This window comes from Podarcis liolepis (genome assembly GCF_965112155.1).
Source record: "Podarcis liolepis genome assembly, chromosome: 17".
In the NCBI taxonomy this organism is placed as follows: domain Eukaryota; kingdom Metazoa; phylum Chordata; class Lepidosauria; order Squamata; family Lacertidae; genus Podarcis; species Podarcis liolepis.
In genome coordinates, this window is record NC_139571.1 from 10,994,793 (window position 1) to 11,014,115 (window position 19,323).

At 45.8% G+C, this 19,323-nt stretch overlaps 1 protein-coding gene across 2 annotated transcripts in view; it reads right to left on the reverse strand.

Annotated features, from left to right (window-relative positions):
• The window catches only part of KRI1 (KRI1 homolog), a 26,187-nt gene extending 10,746 nt beyond the window's left edge, over positions 1 to 15,441 (reverse strand). The window contains exons 1-14 of one of the 2 annotated variants that reach the window (XM_083482992.1): positions 15,295 to 15,441; positions 14,031 to 14,104; positions 12,378 to 12,483; positions 12,108 to 12,210; positions 10,422 to 10,473; positions 9,969 to 10,003; positions 9,286 to 9,382; positions 8,109 to 8,186; positions 5,758 to 5,888; positions 4,930 to 5,050; positions 4,625 to 4,720; positions 3,112 to 3,282; positions 1,507 to 1,582; positions 36 to 148 (exon numbers count right to left, since the gene is read on the reverse strand). In XM_083482992.1, coding sequence (XP_083339118.1) covers positions 36 to 148; positions 1,507 to 1,582; positions 3,112 to 3,282; positions 4,625 to 4,720; positions 4,930 to 5,050; positions 5,758 to 5,888; positions 8,109 to 8,186; positions 9,286 to 9,382; positions 9,969 to 10,003; positions 10,422 to 10,473; positions 12,108 to 12,210; positions 12,378 to 12,483; positions 14,031 to 14,104; positions 15,295 to 15,379 — 1,338 coding nt within the window. In that variant the 5' untranslated portion in view covers positions 15,380 to 15,441. Of the gene's footprint in view, positions 1 to 35; positions 149 to 1,506; positions 1,583 to 3,111; positions 3,283 to 4,624; positions 4,721 to 4,929; positions 5,051 to 5,757; positions 5,889 to 8,108; positions 8,187 to 9,285; positions 9,383 to 9,968; positions 10,004 to 10,421; positions 10,474 to 12,107; positions 12,214 to 12,377; positions 12,484 to 14,030; positions 14,105 to 15,294 lie in introns of both variants that reach the window. The other variant, XM_083482991.1, reaches the window with a different exon arrangement.
• Positions 15,442 to 19,323: the final 3,882 nt, after the last annotated feature.

Below are 19,323 nucleotides of genomic sequence, written 5' to 3' on the forward strand. Positions count from 1 at the left end.
TGGGCCCCCTGGTTAAGAATGCAAGCCAGACATACCACAAAGTCAGGATCCTCACAGTGGGGGTGGTATTCTTCGTCCTCCTGCAGCCCCAGGTCACCTTCTGCTTCAGTTCCATCCCCTCCTGTCCACTTGTCCCAATTCCACTCATCTGCATTCGGGATGAAGACGAAAAAGACATTTTTGCTTCCTAAGCTAATGATTCCTCTGGTCCCATTGCTTTCTGAACCTCACCCTGGAGCCGGCATGCAGTAATGCCTAAGAATCCCTCAACCAAAGTTGGGGTGGATAAGGAAACAGAGTCGTCCCCCCCCCCCCTGGTTAAGGCATCTGAAGGTATGAAACGAGCTTCACATGCTGGAGATGTAATGAGGTTGAGGGTACGTTTTGTCATATGTGGTGGACTTGTAAAAGGGTAAAAAAAAATGGGAAATGATATATAATGAATTGAAAAAAATGTTTAAAAGCACTTTTCCAAAAAACAAACAAAAAACAGAGATCCTTTTGGTTAGGGATAATTCAGAGGGAAATTCCCAGGTGCCAAAAAAGACTATTTATGTATGCTACGACTGCGGCTCGTGTTTCGTCAGCACAAAAATGGAAAACAAGCAAGGTCCCAACCAAAGAAGAATGGGAATTTAAACTGATGGAATACATGCAGCTTGCAGACTTAACATATAGAATAAGAGAAGGAAAAGAATGTAGACTGGAAAAAGACTGGAAAATGTTTACTGAATGTATGGGTGAAAATTGTGTTCATTTAAGAATGATGGTAGCATTAAGATAAATTCAACAGTGAAAACAAGTTCTGATGGATGTAACAATGGATTACTGAATGGTTTATTTTGCGTAAAATATGAAGGATGGGTGGTATGCAAAATGAACCATGGAAAGAGAAGAAGGGAAGTCATTAAGGTTGTTTAAATGAATATTTTGAAATGTAAATCAGAAAATTAAATTAAAATTTTATATAAATAAAAAAAAAGAAACAAGCATCACGCAAGAATACACCAAATGACTCCTGAGGATATCTAAAGCGCAACAGTCATTTTAACATTCCTGGCAGATTCCAGATTACGTGGGCAGCTTCTGCAAAATACTCCCGGCTTGCCTGGCTTCCTCCTTTCATGTCCCCAACTCACGTTCTCTTCAGCAAAAATTCTCCCAGCCAAAAACATCTCCCAGTTCAGATCTTCCATGTGCCAAAATGAAGACTAACAAGAATCTGGCTGGATCAAGCCAAAGTAGATCCAGTTCCATGCAACACCCCACAAACACATCATTAAAAGCCACCTGAGCAGGTGCCCATCTAAAGCAGCCTTTCCCAACCTGGTGCCCTCCAGATGGTTTGGACAAAGAGATCCCGCCATCCTCACCCAGAACAGTACCAGGTCGAGGGGAGGGGGGGGACTGCTCTACAATTGGGGATCCCAATGCTGACCTCACAAGCAAATTTGTTTTCAGACCGAGGGCAAACTGCCCACGTGCCAGGGCATCTTCTCGACATACCGTCAATTCCTTCCTCCGCCTCAAACTGCGGTTTCTCTTCCTCACCAACTCCGTAATACTCGTCCCCAAATAATTTCTGTAGGAAACATAGAATGATGATGATGATGATGATGATAATAATAATAATAATAATAATAATAATAATAATAATAATAATAATAATAATAATAAATTTTATTTATACCCCGCCCTCCCCAGCCAAGACCGGGCTCAGGGCAGCTAACACCAGGTATAAAAACAATTGATTGAAATACAACCTAAAAACAAGATTAAAATACAACATTAAAAGGCAGCCTCATTTCAGTAGAAACTCAAATCAAAAACTTTTTTGGGGATGAAAACAACACGTCCTCACCAAGGCCAACTATCCAGACTGGTCCTACGTGGGCCAGGAAAAAGCCAGGGAAGTCCCCAAATAGGAGTTCCATCACAGAAGGAGAAAGGAAAAAGGAAAGAGGGGGAGCGGATCAAGTTGATTCCAAGCCAAAGGCCAGGTGGAACAACTCTGTCTTACAGGCCATGCAGAAAGAAATCAGATCCTGCAGGGCCCTGGTCTCATGAGACAGAGCGTTCCACCAGGCTGGAGCCAGTGTTGAAAAGGCCCTGGCTCTGGTTGAGGCTAATCTGACTTCCTTAGGGCCTGGGACCTCTAGGGTGTTGCTATTTATGGACCTTAAGGTCCTCCGTGGGGCATACCGGGAGAAGGGTTAGACTAGACGGTCCTCAGGGTCCCATCCAACTCTACAATTCAATTCAAGCGTTGGCTACTGCCTAAAGCATTAATGGCCCAACTTGGCCCTCCAGCTGTTTTGGGACTACAGCTCCCATCATCCCTGGCTAACAGGCCCAGTGGACAAACAGCTGGAAGCTCCTGCAGCCAATCAGAAACTGCGCTTTGGCTTCCGAATGTTTTGGAAGTCAAATGGGCTTCTGGAATGGATTCCGTTCGACTTCCAAGGTATGACTGCATAGAATAATATGCAGTTGCAAATGTTGACAACAGGGCCCATGAAGGGGACGAGGGGGAAGTCTCGAGATTCAGAGTAATCTCTATACAGTCATACTTCGTGTTGAGTTTGCTTCATGATACGTTTTTTCAGGTTGCGTCCCGTGGAGACCCGGAAGTACTGGAAAGGGTTACTTCCGGTTTCACCGCTCACGCATGTGCAGACGCACAAAATGATGTCACGCGCATGCGCAGAGGCGAATCGCGACCCGCGCAGACGCGGGTTGCGTTCTGCTTATGTTGTGAACTGGACTCCGGAATGGATCCCGTTCGCAACCAGAGGTACCACTGTATATGGATATGCATTTGGGATGTTATAAATTTATATTTGTAAAATCAAATAAAAATGATTTTTTTTAAAAAAAAGAAGAGTTGGTTAATGCCTAGCATGCAAAAGCACTGCCCAGTTTCAAATCAATTCATTGAGCCGTTTTCAAACGACAAGCCAAATCTACTTCCCTCAATTTCTCGTTGTGGCAGGAGAACGGGGTTCAGCTGACTCACCCTTAACACGGCCCTACCATTTTGGAGAGGGGCTGGGGCAGTGTCTTCTGGCTGCCAGCCAGAACTCTTGGCATTGGTATGCAACATGCACCCACCTCCATGAGCTGGTCATGTTGGGTGGGATCAAAGTCCCCTTCGAGGTCCATTTCCTGGAAGGTGCTGGTTGCACTGCCGGTGATCTCACGCAGCTTCCCCAGCCGTTCCAGGATCTCCCGGCGCTTCAGGTTCTTCAGCTGCTTCAGCTCCTCCTGTTTTTGAGCCTTCTCCTTTTAGGGTGAAGAAAAGCACAGTATTAAGGGAGAAGGCCGTTATTTGGCCCATCCGGCACCCAGACCTACATCTGAAGAATGCTCTCCCCAGGGAAGTTCGCTTGGCGCCTTCATGCCTGAACCCGCCTATACTTCACTGGGAGTCCTGAGAGACCTGCTCCCCGCTTTGCAGGACTTTTCCCACCTGACCTGGGAGGGCAGGGTCTGGACTGACTCCAGCTACAAAAGCTGAGGTTGCTGAAGAGACCAGAGATCATCTTGGCTGTCTGAGTGCAGACCCAGGTCATTGAGCCTGAGCTTCCATTGCTGTCGCCCACCATGAACCACATTGACAGGAATGGCAGCAACAGCAGCAGATATGCTCTACGTTTATATTTTATTTCCTTCCTAATTATGCTGTTTTAAATGTGCATTTTATACTGGACTTCCTTTAGTAATGTTTTCTTTTGAAATGTTTCAGATACTTTTTGGGGTTAACTTTGCGGCATTAAGTGTGTGTTTACCTTCTTTGCAATATTTTATTCTGAAATCTTTAACATTTTAGTTTCCCGTTATTTATGTTGCTTGGAATGTATAATTTATATTTGACTTTCTTCAGTAATGTTTTATTCTGGATCACTTTTTTGATGTTTTATTGTAGGTTTGTAAACTGCTTTGAGCTTTTTTCTGAAAAATGCGGTACAGAAATGAAATGATTAATTATACACCTTTAGGCACCATGCAAAAACGTTCTGTTTTAACCAGGCCTTTGGTTGATTTGATTTGACACCCTATACCAGGGGTCAGCAACCTTTTTCAGCCGTGGGTCGGTCCACTGTCCCTCAGACCATGTGGTGGGCCAGACTATATTTTGAGGGGGGAAATGAACAAATTCCTGTGCCCCACAAATAAACAGAGATGCTTTTTAAATAAAAGCACACATTCTACTCATGTAAAAACACCAGGCAGGCCCCACAAATAACCCAGAGATGCATTTTAAATAAAAGGACACATTCTACTCATGTAAAAACACGCTGATTCCCAGACTGTCTGTGGGCCGGATTGAGAAGGCGACTGGGCAGCATCCGGCCCCCGGGCCTTAGGTTGCCTACCCCTACCCTATGCCCTTTTAAAATGTGGGGGGTTTTGGGACGTGTTATTGGGTTGTTGGCTTCATTTTGATTATATATTTTGTGATTTTATATTTTGATTTTGTTCTGTGAACTGCCCTGAGACCTCCGAGTATAGGGCGGTATATAAATTCTAATAATAATATTAATAATAATAGGCAAAAGTTTCAGCCCTGCTAGGCAGCCCAATAGAGCTGAACATTATCCGCTCGTATCTGTGCAGAACTCACTTTCTTCTTGCGCTCCTGAGTCTCCTGCCGTTTCTCTTTACGGCGTTCGTCCTTCCGGCGCACCGAGGTTGCAATGTTGCGGGGATAAGTTTTCATCTGGCGGTACAGGTATCGGAGAAGAGAAAAGAAGAACCCTTCAGCCTCGCGTTCTTCAGATGAGCAGAGATCCCAGCAGCACCCCCTTTCATCACCCCAGTCTCCTCACAGAGAGAGGACGCCCCTCTTGTCACTCATAACATAATGGCGCCAGGACACCGAGAAGAAAGCCTAACTTCCCAGTGCAGGCAGAGAATGTTTCCTCTCACCAACTGGGCCTCAGGCTCCTCGAAGCGGAAGTTGTATTTGCGCTCGAAATCCTCTTGCTTCTTTAAGAACAGCTCGCCCTCATCCGACGAATCTGATATAGCCAGCTGCGCTGCGGGAAGCCTGTGGAGAAGGCAGAACATGAGCAGGAAGAGGGAATATAGCGCAAGGACAGTGTTATAAGAAAAAACTGCTTCTTTATCCCTTATGGGGTACCCAAGAGCCCGTATAGAGTCCTTAGGTAGGTTCTCTATCGGTAGGAGAAAATAACAGAGGCCAACCAGAGAATATTGAGAAGCAAAGCAGCTAGTAAGCATGATCTTTCCTGGTATTGCTGGTGAAAATCAGAAACTTTAAGAGGAAAGAACTCTGTGCAAATAACTTAGCCCATGGACCCATGAACACCTACCTCTGGACCATGTGAGCATGGATGATATTTTTTTTAAAATTAAAATTTATTTCTACCAATAAAGGATGAGAACAGAAATCGTGCTCCGGTGGCGCAGCGACAGCAGGAGGCCCCATTAGCTAAAGTGGTGCTTCAGGTTAAGAACAGTTTCAGGTTAAGTACGGACCTCCAGAACAAATTAAGTACTAACCCTAGGTACCACTGTAGAAGGCATGCCCAGAGATTATCAATCTCCTTAAGTGACATTGTGTTAGATCTTGCCCATGAAGGTGCACTATTAGTGAATGGGGGAAGAGGGGAGCTCAACAAATTAAATTTCCTTTCCATCTACCTTCACCTGGATTGGGGACAGGGGGAGACACACCAGGGAAAGTTATGCCCTATCCTTAAGGAACTCAAAAATCCATCCATCGGCACTCACCCATCCTCCTCCTCCTCCTCTTCCTCCCCTCCATCATCTGCCTCCTTGTAGCGCTTGTTCAAGATATAATCTCGCAGGAACCGCTCCCCCTCATCGAGTTGTGGGTCGTTCCAGTATTCTTTAAGGGGAGCCTGGGGAAACAGAGGAAACCCGAAATGAAGTCACCCGCCTCAAGACAGGGACAGTGCAGAAAATCCCCCAAAGGACCACCTAACAGGGTGAGATGTACATTATGAGTAGGGCTGCCTCTGAAGACGATTTGGAAACTTCAGCTAGTGCAGAATTCAGTTGCTCACCGGAGCAAGACGGTTTGAGCATATTACACTGATCCTGGTCCGACTGCACTGGCTACCAATTAGTTTCCAGGCCCAATTCAAAGTGCTGGTTTTGACCTATAAAGCCTTGAACGGCTCAGGACCGCAATACCTCAAGGACCGCCTCTTTTCATATGAACCTACCCGGACACTGAGATCATCTTATGAGGCCCTCCTTCATGTGCCTCCTCTTCCAGAGGTGCAGAGGAGGGTAGCAACATGAGAACGGGGCCTTCTCTGCAGTGGCCTCCCTGTCTGTGGAATGCTCTGCCCAGGGAAGTTTGCCTGGAGCCTTCATTATACACCTTTAGGCGTCAGGCAAAAACGGTCCTTTTTAACCAGGCCTTTGGTTGACCTGATGGACATCCCGTATCCTTTTAAAATGTGGATCTTTCTTGGGGGGGCTGTTATGGGGTTATTGCTTTTATTTTTATTTTATATACTGCAATTTTTCCTGTGAACCACCCTGAGACTTCCAGGTATAGGGCAGTATATAAATTCAATCAATCAATCAATCAATCAATCAATCAATCAATGGGGCAGACACATTCTTTTCTGGAGCAACGTGGGGAAGCGCCTGCTCATGCAAAAAAATGTTCTGCTAGCCTCAGCAGAAAACCGCTCAAGATGCGGATTTAGCAGGACTCAGAAATTAATGGAGTCCAATCCTTTCTGCATCGAGATGCGTGTTTCCGTTCCGTTACTTTATTGAGGCGGCTGGAAATGTGGGTTAAACCACAGAGCCTAGGACTTGCCGATCAGAAGGTCGGCGGTTCAAATCCCTGCGACGGGGTGAGCTCCCGTTTCTCGGTCCCTGCTCCTGCCAACCTAGCAGTTCGAAAGCACATCAAGTGCAAGTAGATAAATAGGTACCGCTCCAGCAGGAAGGTAAACGGTGTTTCCAGGCGCTGCTCTGGTTCGCCAGAAGCGCCTTAGTCATGCTGGCTTCATGACCCAGAAGCTGTACGCCGGCTCCCTTAGCCAATAAAGCGAGATGAGCGCCACAACCCCAGAGTCGGTCATGACTGGACCTAATGGTCAGGGGTCCCTTTACCTTTTAAGGAAACAGCAAATGGTTGGATCCCTTCTCCTAGCTAACTTGAGACTCTCAAGACCAAGACCAGCACACTGAGCGTCTTGGAAGAGGCACTGCAACCCCGATCATGGGCTTCTGGGAGTTGCAGCTATTCCGGAAGCCTGTTGCAAAAATCTTGTCTAGGTCTGAGGGAAACAGTGCCTTAATTCATTAGGAAGAAGCCACAAACCAGACAGTGGTCATACAGAGCCAGATACAGCTGCCCATTGTTGTGGCCCATTTTTCAGTGTCATCCAAAGCGACGGGTCCCCAAGCCCATTGCATACCAGGTGATATTTGACACCTACAGAAATCTGTAAAATGTATAAAACTAAACCCAACTTATGCTGGAGGTGCAACCGATCAGAGGGAACGCTTATACACATGTGGTGGCAATGTGAAAAAGTTAAGGGCTTCTGGGACTTGGTCTTTGAAGAAATGAAGAAAATCTTTAGATTTATTTTGGGGGGGGGGGACAGAAGCCTTATTGCTGGGAATAACTGATACAGATATACCCAGAGAAGGTAAGAATCTATTCTTGTATGCTGTGGTGGCAGCTAGAACCCTGATCGTAAAAAATATAGTGATTATCTGAAGAAGCAATGCCCACACCTTACTTCTTGGACTTGTTTTAATTAACTTCTGTAAACTGATGTACGGTTAGAATAAGGACAATCAAAATAGAAAGTAAGTTAAGAAGAAGATTAAAGAAAGCAGATTAACATGGTTGATATTAGACCCATGTAGAGGACGAAGGAAGTCAACAAAGAAAATGGGAGTCTAATTTAGGTTAATACATATCTTATTTTTGAGATATGTTTTTTGCTTTTTGCTCTTTTTTTCTATTTTTACATTTATATATTATTTGTATTTTGTTTGTAATATATTGTACATCTATGTGTTGTTTTATGTTTGTCAGCATATAAATTAAAATATATATATTGAAAAAAATAAATACATACCAGGTCCTGGAGCGCTTCCTCTGCTTGTGGCTTCTCCTGACCTTTTAACCAACTGATGTAGTCTGCTTCCTCATGCTCCTGAGAGAACAGAAGAGAAGGTAGAACCGAGGCAACAATGTCATGGAATATATACAGGGCTGCCTCTGAAAACTGTTTGGAAGATTCAGCCAGTACAGAATCTGGAGGCCAGGTTGCTCACTGGCTTGGGCATAGAACACCCATCATGGCCTGAACGCACAGGCTGCCAGCTAGCTTCTGGTCCCAATTCAAAGTGCTGGTTCTGACCTATAAAGCCTTAAACAGCTCAGGAACCCAATACCTATAGGTCCGCCTCTCCCCATATAAACCATCCCAGATTCTCTGTTTATCATCCGAGGCCCTCCTTTGTGTGCCTCTTCCACATGTCGTCCAGAGGGTGGCAACATGAGATTATGTGCTTGTTTTTATCCTGTATTTTATTCTGTGAACCCCCCTGAGAACGTAAGACGAAGCAGAGTAAATAAATCTAAACAACAACAACAATGTACCACCCTGACCTTGACTAAAGGAAGCTACATTTATCTGAACATTAAAACACATTTCAAAGTTTAAAGGTAAAGGGACCCCTGACCATTAGGTCCAGTCGTGACCGACTCTGGAGTTGCGGCGCTCATCTCGCTTTATTGGCCGAGGGAGCCGGCGTACAGCTTCTGGGTCTTGTGGTCAGCAGGACTAAGCCGCTTCTGGCGAACCAGAGCAGCGCACGGAAACGCCGTTTACCTTCCCACCTATTTATCTACTTGGACTTTGACTGCTAGGTTGGCAGGAGCAGGGACCCAGCAACGGGAGCTCACCCCATCACAGGGATTCGAACCGCCGACCTTCTGATCGACAAGCCCTAGGCTCAGTGGTTTACACCACAGCGCCACCTGCGTGCCTATTTCAAAGTTTAGTGGCTATTAAAATATGTATACCCATCGTTCAGCCCCTCACCTCCTGCTTCCTGTTAAGAAAGCTGTCTTCACCAGGGCCACCAAAAGCCAGGTATCACCAGGGTCACCTTACAGCATGCCTGCTGATGCTCACGCTTGAATTTTGGAGCATCACCAGAAAAGCAACTTCTACTGCTATAGGACAGTGAAGGAGTCGCCACCCTTAGCCTTTCAATTTGAGGCATCTCTTTTACACACACACACACCTTTTCCTCTTTACTTTTGGGCCGTTTCTGCAGCAAGGATGTCGAGCTTCCACCTTCATCATCATCTTCATCACTGTCGGCCACAAACTTTTGGAAGCTGCATAGTGGGGTGGGGAGGGCAAAGCCGGGTTTAGAAAGAGTGTTAAAAACTCATATATACAGTGCTACCGCTAGTTACAGATTTAATTCATGCTGGGGTGCCATGCGCACCCCAAAAAATCTGTAACTAGAGGTGTTGCTTCTGTGCGTGCGCATGGTGCACAGGGACAGTCAGCACAGATCAGGCATAGGCAAACTTGGCCCTCCAGAGGTTTTGGGACTACAACTCCCATTATCCCTGACTACTGGTCCTGTTAGCTAGGGATGATGGGAGTTGGGATGATGGGAAAAGCCCAGCTCAGGAGAAGGGAAGGAGCCCATTCTCAGTCTCAGAATCTGTTTTCTGAAAACAACAACAAGGGGCTGCTGTGCACGTGCAGTGATCCCCCCCACATTATGTAATGGCAGCATGCTCCCCCCGTGTATGGCATTTGGGAATGGGGCCTGATCCCTCGTGCGCCTCATTACTGGAAAAAGATGGCACACACAAAGAGGAATGTCAAAAGTGGCGTGGGGAGATATTGTCCACAAGCCTGTTATGTTGATGAGTCAGGCTCTCCCCTCCGGAACAGTTCTCAGCTCACCTCTCCTTAAGCTGCTTCTGCTCTTCTACGTAACTCTGAAAAATTGGGGCAGAGGGAAGGGAGAAGGTTAATACCCTGTGCCACAACTGTGCACCTTTCCTAGAATGGGCCAGGAATTCCCTTGGCCAGAAACAGCACAATTTCCCAAGATCTCTTGGTGCAACTGATGCACCAAGCCCCAGTTCACGATACGATACGATAATCTTTATTGTCATTGTCCCATACAGAACAACGAAACTGAAAAAATCTACATCAAACATTCAAAAACCAACAAGCCTACTATCCCTGCTATCCCAGCCTGGTTAACCCCCTAAAAACTCTGATACCCCATAATTAAATACAATATACTCCCACAGAGACTACCTTACACTGCATTTAAAACCAAAATCACATCTGGATAAAAACTGTTTCTCAGGAGGGGATCTCCAGGGATCTCCAGATTCCCAGCCTCACCTTTCTGTTTTTAACTGGTTCTCCTTCATCGTTTTCTTCATCTTCATATTTCCTGTAGGAAAAGAGGGATAGTGAGTTGATCGTTCCATCCTGTACAACGCAAGGAAGCGTGTGTGTTTTTTAAATGCATCTTAATTAATTTTTGAGACGACAGCTATAAAAAGTCAGTAAGATGCACAAATCAGAGGAAAAGGGGGGCGACCCTAAGTGTAGCCGTGACTGAGTGAAGCGCAGAGATTGTTTGCATCATCTTCTTCACCTTCAATATTAAGAAACAAACGCGGAGCGATGGAAGGGAACTCGCATCAGAATGAAATAAGATCAATTGCTATCATCACCAACAATATAAAAATCAAGCGAAAGGGACAGTCAGAAATGTATCTAGGCCAGGCAAAAGAATAATCTGTCAGGGGGGAGGCAGCGCCCCCTCCAAAGCAAGTCTCACACAGAGGAGAGGGATGCTGTTCCCTCTATCTTTGAATCTCTGCTGGACATGAACTGATGGACAGAGGGAGGAGATATTTGTTTTTTATAATACTTTTTATTGGTTTTTACATATATTTTCTTACATAACACCATAGTGTACAAAAGTGAATAAAACTTTGGCATGGAGCTACCCTTTTCAGAGTGCTGTTGGCCTTCCAGCTGATGTAGCATCTTGGAAGATAACGCCCCAGTTTCCTTGACGTAGCAACTTTTTGGGAAGACAGGCTGCAGGTCTAATGCTCACATCTTTGCCCTCTCTCTTTTTAAATCGTTTCGTACCGTTTCTTACGAATTTGCAAGCCTGAGCGGTATCTTTACACTAGTATTGTGTATGGACTGTGGCTAAATTTATTATTATTATTATTATTATTATTATTATTATTATTATTACTACTACTACTACTCCTATTATTATTCTACCCAGCCCATCTGGCTGAGTTGGAGCAGGGTGGCCAGAAGATCTGAACTACCCACTGATCTGAACCACCCATTCCCACTTTTGACCGCACATATGTAGTGACCCAGTGATTGAACAAGACAGAACAACTTATTCATGTGTTCCACGAGATAAGCATTGCCATTGTTAAAGGCCAACAACATGGGCAGTTTCATCCTAACATTTGTTCCCCACCCCAAGTAACGTGACCAAGTACAGTGGTACCTTGGTTCTCAAACTTAATCCGTTCCGGAAGTCCGTTCCAAAACCAAAGCATTCCAAAACCAAGGTGCGCTTTCCCATAGAAAGTAATGCAAAGTGGATTAATCTGTTCCAGACTTTTAAAAACAACCCCTAAACCAGCAATTTAACATGAATTTTACTATCTAACGAAAATGAAAGCAATAAACAATGTACTGCAGTCACACAATCAATCAATCAGTAGCTGAACTGGGTTCCACAACAGTCACAAAAACAAAACAAAAAGAGCTGCAAAAACAAAAACGCAAGATAAATAGCAAAAACAGACAGACCTCAGCGTAACACTCAAAACGGAAGTGTGGCACTCAAAACGGAGCACGTTCAACTTCTGAAAAAAGTTTGCAAACCAGAACACTTACTTCCGGGTTGGCAGTGTTTGGGTTCCAAGTTGTTTGAGTACCAAGGCGTTTGAGAATCAAGGTACCACTGTAATAACAGTTCAAGATTCAAGACCCCCAGGTTAGGGGTTTAACACGGCAGGCACCCTGATTTTCATGCCTTACCCTGCCTTGTCCAGAATGACCTTCCTCTCATAGTCCTTCAGAAACATGGGCTTTTCTTTCTTCCTGGGGGGCGGCTTCTCGCCTTCGCTATCCGAAGAAGAATCTGCTGGCAAAGGCAATCATAGATGATCCAACAGACAATTCCAGAAAAAAAAGCTGCTCTTGGAACCCAAACCAGATCAGAAAATCCTCCGAAAACTCCCTGGACCAAGCCAGAACATCTCACAGTTTTCCCCAAGGCACGAAATCATAACCTGGATCAGCGATTACCTTCCTCACGGTAGAACGTGACATCCTTCTGATAAATCCGGGGGTCTTTTGTTTTCAGCAATGCCAGCGTGCTGTAAAAAGCACGATCCAATCTGGGGTCCAGCTCCTGCCGCAGGAGAAGAGCACAATTAAGATTGGATATATTCTGGAAAATATATTCAGGAGGATCTGCCTTCCTAGCTTTCTCCAATAAGAACAAAACCCAAATATTTCCATCAACTTAGTCCAAGAATTACAAAAGCTGAGATTTTGCCAAAAACCCTATCTGACCATAAAAGGTAAAGGTAAAGGTACCCCCGCCCGTACGGGCCAGTCTTGACAGACTCTAGGGTTGTGCGCTCATCTCACTCTAGAGGCCGGGAGCCAGCGCTGTCCGCAGACACTTCTGGGTCATGTGGCCAGTGTGACATCGCTGCTCTGGCGAGCCTGTACCAGCGCAGCACACGGAATGCCGTTTACCTTCCCGCTATAAAGCGGTACCTATTTATCTACTTGAACCCGGGGGTGCTTTCGAACTGCTAGGTTGGCAGACGCTGGGACCGAAAGACGGGAGCTCACCCCGCCGCGGGAATTCGAACCGCCGATCATACGATCAGCAAGTCCTAGGCACTGTGGTTTTACCCACAGCGCCACCCGCGTCCCCTTAACCATAATCTGACCATAATTTGGTACTAATTGCCTTTGAAGGTAAGGATAAAACACCCTTTAGGTGGAGATTAAATGAAAATTTGTTAGATAATGACTTTTGAAAGGGCTCAAAAATATCTTACAGAATATTTTGATTTGAATACAAATAAAGGTACTGATATTGGCATAGTTTGGGACGCCAGCAAGGCAGTGACGAGGGGTTTCTTTCTGCAGCAGAATAGCATATTAAAGAGGTAAAAAGAAACAAAGAGGAGATATTAAAAAATATAAAGGTTATTGAAAAACAGTTGATTAATAAACCAGAAGACCCCAAGTTGCAACTTAGTCCATTACTATGCTGAAATGGCTAAAATGACCAAAAGAGTCAGATATCAGGAAGATCAAAATTTTAATAAGGAACGGGGGGAAATTATAAACATTGTAAACAGTGGGATTGGAATATCACTTGTAGTTTAAGGTTTGATTCTGGACACAATGGAGATGTAAAAGATTTGGGTTATCATAATAAGATGCAGGATGGAATTATTATTATTATTTATTAACCCAGAGGTCTCAGGGCAGTTCACAACAAGACCACAACATATAAAATCAAACCCAAAGCAATAACCCAATAACCCCCCCCCAAAGCCACATTCTAAAAGGGTGTTGGATGTCAATCTGGTCAGCCAAAGGCCTGGTTAAAAAGGAACGTGTTTGCCTGGTGCCTAAAGATATGAAGGCGCCAGGTGAACTTCTCTGGGGAACCACTGCAGAGAAGGCCCTGTTGTCGTGTTGGCACCCTCCGGACCTCTTGATTAATAGGACCCACAAAGGGGAGGATGTAAGTCCAGGAGATTCCTTGCCTTGGAGTCTTGTTTTTATGAAATCTCTTTAAATTTTTAATATGAAAAACCAATTTTTTTAAAAAAAACAAAAAACCAAAAAGTTTTCCCAGCAGAGAAAACAGAACTTCTGAAAACAGAAAACAGAAACTTCTCCGCGGCTGAAAACAGAAGCAGGACTCACCTCGTCTTCGGAACTGGTCTCAGACTCAGAACTCGACCCGTCGCCTTCGCCTGCCTCCCCATAGCGGTCCTGCACTGCAGGGGTGGAAGGGAGAGAAGGAGGGAAGGAGCCGGGCAGGATGTTAGAGGAGCAGCAAAGGGCGACCCTCCCTCCAGCCCCTGAAGGTTCTGGGTTCAAGCCCAGGCAGACGCAGGGCCGGATTTAGGTTTGATGAGGTCCTAATCTACTGAAGGTAATGGGGCCCTTTATATGTCCAGCCGTCTTTTGTCAACAACAAATTGTCGCTGTTTTTTAATAATAATAATAATATTTTATTTATACCCCGCCCTCCCCGGCCAGAGCCGGGCTCAGGGTAGCTAACACGCGTAAAGGTAAAGGGGACCCCTGACCATTAGGTCCAGTCACGGACGACTCTGGAGTTGTGGCACTCATCTTGCTTTACTGGCTGAGGGAGCCGGCGTACAGCTTCTGAGTCATGTGACCAGCATGACTAAGCTGCTTCTGGCGAACCAGAGCAGCGCACGGAAACGCCATTTACCTTCCCGCCGGAGTGGTACCTATTTATCTACTTGCACTTTGGCAGGAGCTGGGACCGAGCCACAGGAGCTCACCCCGTTGCGGGGATTCGAACCGCTGACCTTCTGATCGGCAAGTCCTAGGCTCTGTGGTTTAACCCACAGCACCACCCAACACCAGTAAAATTACAATAAAAAACATAATAGGGAGGAGAGAAACCAATTTAAAATACAGGTTAAAAATACAACTTAAAATACAGCCTCATTTTAATGTAGCCCATAGATCAAAACCATAAGGGGAGGGAAACATAAGGGTCAGACTGAGTCCAAACCAAAGGCCAGGCAGAACAGCTCTGTCTTGCAGGCCCGGCGGAAAGATGTTAAGTGTTGAATATATGATATATGATAATTTATGGACCTAATAGGTATCTAAAGCCATTTGCACATAACAAATAGGAGCCTACACAACACAAAACACTGTTGCTGTAGGTAGGTTTTATTTTATTTGTTATTTATCTTATATTTTGGAAATGTACATCCAGTCCCCCCCCTTTAAATATTTTGGGGGCCCCCAAGGGAGTGGGACCCTAAGCTATAGCTTGTTTAGCTTATACGTAAACCCGGCACTGGTTCGAGCCCAGGCAGCGCTGGGAGAGACTCCCCTGCCTTGAAATCCCGCGGAGCCGCTGCCAGCCAGTGCAGGCAACACTAGCTGCTCTGGCTCGGTCCGCTTCCCGCCCGCCACTCACGCCGCTGCAGCTCCTCTCGCCGCCGGTAGCGCCCGTAGCGCGCCGCGAACGCCGCGTTGATCTTCAGTTCCTGCTGCGCCGACATGCTCCCTCCGCCCCGTGTCTTCCCGCACGTGGGCACGGGGCGCTTCCGGGTCAAGGCGGCACGTGAGGGCGCGCGGCTGCGGAACGCGCGTTCTGCTCCGCCCACCCCGTTAAAGGGAAAGGAGAAGGAGAAGAACTCTCTGCAGATCGGGCGGCTAATTCCGATTTAAAAGTCTCGATTCGTGGACTGGAGTCAGGAAAACAATATTCGGTTCGTCGCCGAGGATCTGGGGCGTGGAGGAAACCGCATGCAAACACCGGCCGATTCAGAAATATTTTTAACCTTCGTATGTTTTAAAAGTATGGTTTCGGATTTTTTCTTTGCTTTCTCGTTTTAAGTATAAACGTTGTGGAGTAAATAAATAAAATCATAATGATTTTATCCCACTATGTATGTGTGTGCGTGTGTGTCACACTGTCATGTAATTATATAGTTTTGCAGTGACAAACGAAGCAGAGCTATTAAAGTCTTAAAACTTTTCAGTCTCTGCCTTCTTCACCTGCAGGTCTGATGCTCCAAAAAACTCACTCATGAAAAAACATGATGGATTACTACTTTTTTCCAGACTGTAGATCTAATTTAAATACTATTATTCCCTTTCTTTTTTTGCTAGTTCACTGCTTTGCCGTTCTTGTAGGTCATTTTCAAGTGTGTTTACTAGGAAGTAAATCTGAGGAAGCTTGGTGGACATTGCTTCCATTTAAGTCTGTATGGAGCTGCAGTTTTAATTCTAGTAAAATATATAAACAATCGTACTATTAATTCTTCGTTTATATCAGGGGTAGGCAACCTAAGGGGGCCGGATGCAGCCCATTCGCCTTCTCAATCCAGCCTGCGGACGGTCTGGGAATCAGCGTGTTTTTACATGAGTAGAATGTGTCCATTTATTTAAAATGCATCTCTGGGTTATTTGTGGGGCATAGGAATTTGTTCATTTCCCCCCACAAAATATACTCATGCACACCACATGGTCTGAGGGGCAGTGGACCGACCCACGGCTCAAAAAGGTTGCTGACCCCTGGTTTATATGGACAAACAAGGCTGCTTTTGTTGTTTAGTCGTTTAGTCGTGTCCGATTCTTCGTGACCCCATGGGCCAGAGCACGCCAGGCACTCCTGTCTTCCACTGCCTCCCATTTATTTATTGATTTAGTGGGAAGCTACTGTGTGCTCAGTGGGGCCAAGTACAATGCAAAATATTATATTTAGAAAGGTTAACTAATCTGTATTATGTGAGCACACCTATCTTGAGAGCCTCTGGGCTGAGCAGTGGTCAAGTCTACCTTTTCCTCCTGGCATCAGCAGGCCCTGCCCCTCCCACCTCAATGGTTGGCTGGCATCCAGGAGGCAATGAAGTTCACCTTCAGGGGTGAAGTCAAACCGTTGGAGAGTTACAGGAGAGACACGTGTTGTTGCAGCTGGGGCAGATGTGCTGGTGCAGGTGGACCTTCTCTACCCTGGCATGGTCATGTCCACAAAAGGGAAGATGGCAGGTTTCTCAAGGACGTGGTCTACGGGGAGCTAGCTTCCGGCACCAGGCCCGTTGGCAAACCAACTCTGTGTTACAAAGATGTCCGCAAACATGACGCGAAGGCTGGCAACGTTTGGATTTGATATCCCGCTTTATCACTACCCCGAAGGAGTCTCAAAGCAGCTAACATTCTCCTTTCCCTTCCTCCCTCACAACAAACACTCTGTGAGGTGAGTGAGGCTGAGAGACTTCAAAGAAGTGTGACTGGCCCAAGGTCACCCAGCAGCTGCATGTGGAGGAGCGGGGAAGCGAACCCGGTTCACCAGATTACAAGTCCACCGCTCTTAACCACTACACCACACTGGCTTGGGAATCCGTTGCAGATGACCACAGTTCTTGGAGACGCACAAATCAGGTCATGCATCCATAGCAGTGACCAGAAGAGGAATGACTGCTGGGAGGAGCGCAGAGAGGAGAAACACATAAAACCCAGGAATTTCAAAGCCCTCCCAAGGGTAGAACATCACCCAGCTCACAGACAAGGAGCAGTAGTTTTTCATGCATTGCCGGTAATCCCCACTCTCAGCTGTTAGTGGTTTCCTGGCAAATGCTGGGTACTTGGCAGAGAATCGAACCTGGTGAAGTTGCAAAACAGGCTCAGCTGTTTGTGCTTTCATTTTTAAAGCGTCTGCTATCTCCGTCTGGGGTTGCACGTAGACTCACGCACACACACACACCCCGCTTGGCAAGAAGGCAGACAACTGGCGTTACAAAACACTTGGCTTCCTTCCTTCCCTATATCGCTGGGTGCCACACCCAGCAGCTGGGACATTATTCTGGGCGATAAAGTTCAACCCAGCAGGTTGTTTTTGCTGCTGCCTGTCTGCCTTCCCTGGCACAAAAGCCGCCCCTCGCTGTACTATTTCTGGTGTCGCAGCACTGCTGCAGAATTAGGACACATGATCTCCGTAGAATTCCACCGCAGATTGAAAGGGCGAAACCTCTGCCTCCCACCCAAACATCAGAGAGAAGCAGGAAATTGCTTCAAGGGCTTCCATGAACCACAGAAACCAATATACGTATCAGAGAAGTAAGCCGTGAGGTGGGTTGTAATTGAGGCATAGCTCACCCCTTCCAGGTTTGCTCAAGAGGCTAACCTAGAGAGAATGGAGCTTCTAGGCCAGGTATACTCTATCTGAAGAGCATAGGAATCAATATGCTTTAATGCAACTCTCAGCCTGATTTACTCAAAGCCTCCCTTGTCGCTTATTTCTCCACCACACCGTAAACTGAACACTAACAACTTGGCTTCTGTAGTTTTCTCCTGTAGAAGACACCGCTGTGCTTAGGGGCTGATTTAAAGTTGTTTCCCAACATAAATGTCTTCGGCCTCTGTCTCCATATTCAAAGGGAGAATCAGCCAAAAAGCAAGATCAGAAACTAGTCTCAACTAACCTCTTCAGCACCAGGAAGGTTCAATGTGTGAACAGGAGGGGATCATTCAAAGGGTTGGAATGGTCAGCGTGCTTCTCTAGATGATGGAATTTGTCACTTCTGCAGAGAGGGGCTGTTTAAATTATAAGCCAAATTTCAGAAGTGATGACGAACCCATAAATTGCTTGTTCACTGAGGTTCTGCTCCAGAGGTAATAAGGAGTCTTAAAGGGTCCGTGAACCAGGTGCAAAAACAAAAAAAAAGCTTTCCCCAATGCCATAAAGGTGCATGCAAAATATTTTGTATAGGTGTTAATGGGTTGTTCACAGCTTTCATCAGATACCCAAAGGGTCTATGAGCCCAAAAAGGTTAAGAACCATTGCTCTAAATTCAGTGCGGCTGCAAATGACTCCCCATCCCAGCTCACACTTCCATCTCCTTCTGTTAAGTGTTTCCAGCATTCCTAGAAGGAAAACAAGAAGTTGCAGTCCACCTATATTTTTTACAGCCTTCAGGGCCCAGTCAGCCTGCAGTGGGCAGAAGGCAAGGCTAGGCCCATTCCGTTGGCTTGTTTCGACCCAATTTTTTTATGCTAACTACGCTGTTGAAAAAAGGCACAGCAAGATCAGTTGCTACATGACAGTTCACACCCTCTAAATCTCTGCTTAGCTGAAAAGCTTCCTTGGTGGGCTCACTTTCAGCCTAACTTCCTAACAGGGTTGTTAAGAGGGAAAAGAGGATATAATGCCATAAATGCTGTCTTGGGCTTCTTGGGGGAATATGAATGTGAAGAGGGAAAAACTAAGGGTCCTCTGTTGCCTGCTGCTAGGACCCATAGTCACTAAGCACTTTTCAGGAGCAAAGCAACCTCCCTATGAACACAGGAATGCAACCCATTACAAGGAATTATAATCCTGGAAGCAGCTTAACAAGTGTTCCCATCAATCTTACATAGGGTGAGTTCTAATGTTCCAGCGATGTTACCCTATGTGCTTTCTGGGGTTCAGGTGCTCAGCAAGAGCCTCGTACTCGCACCCACA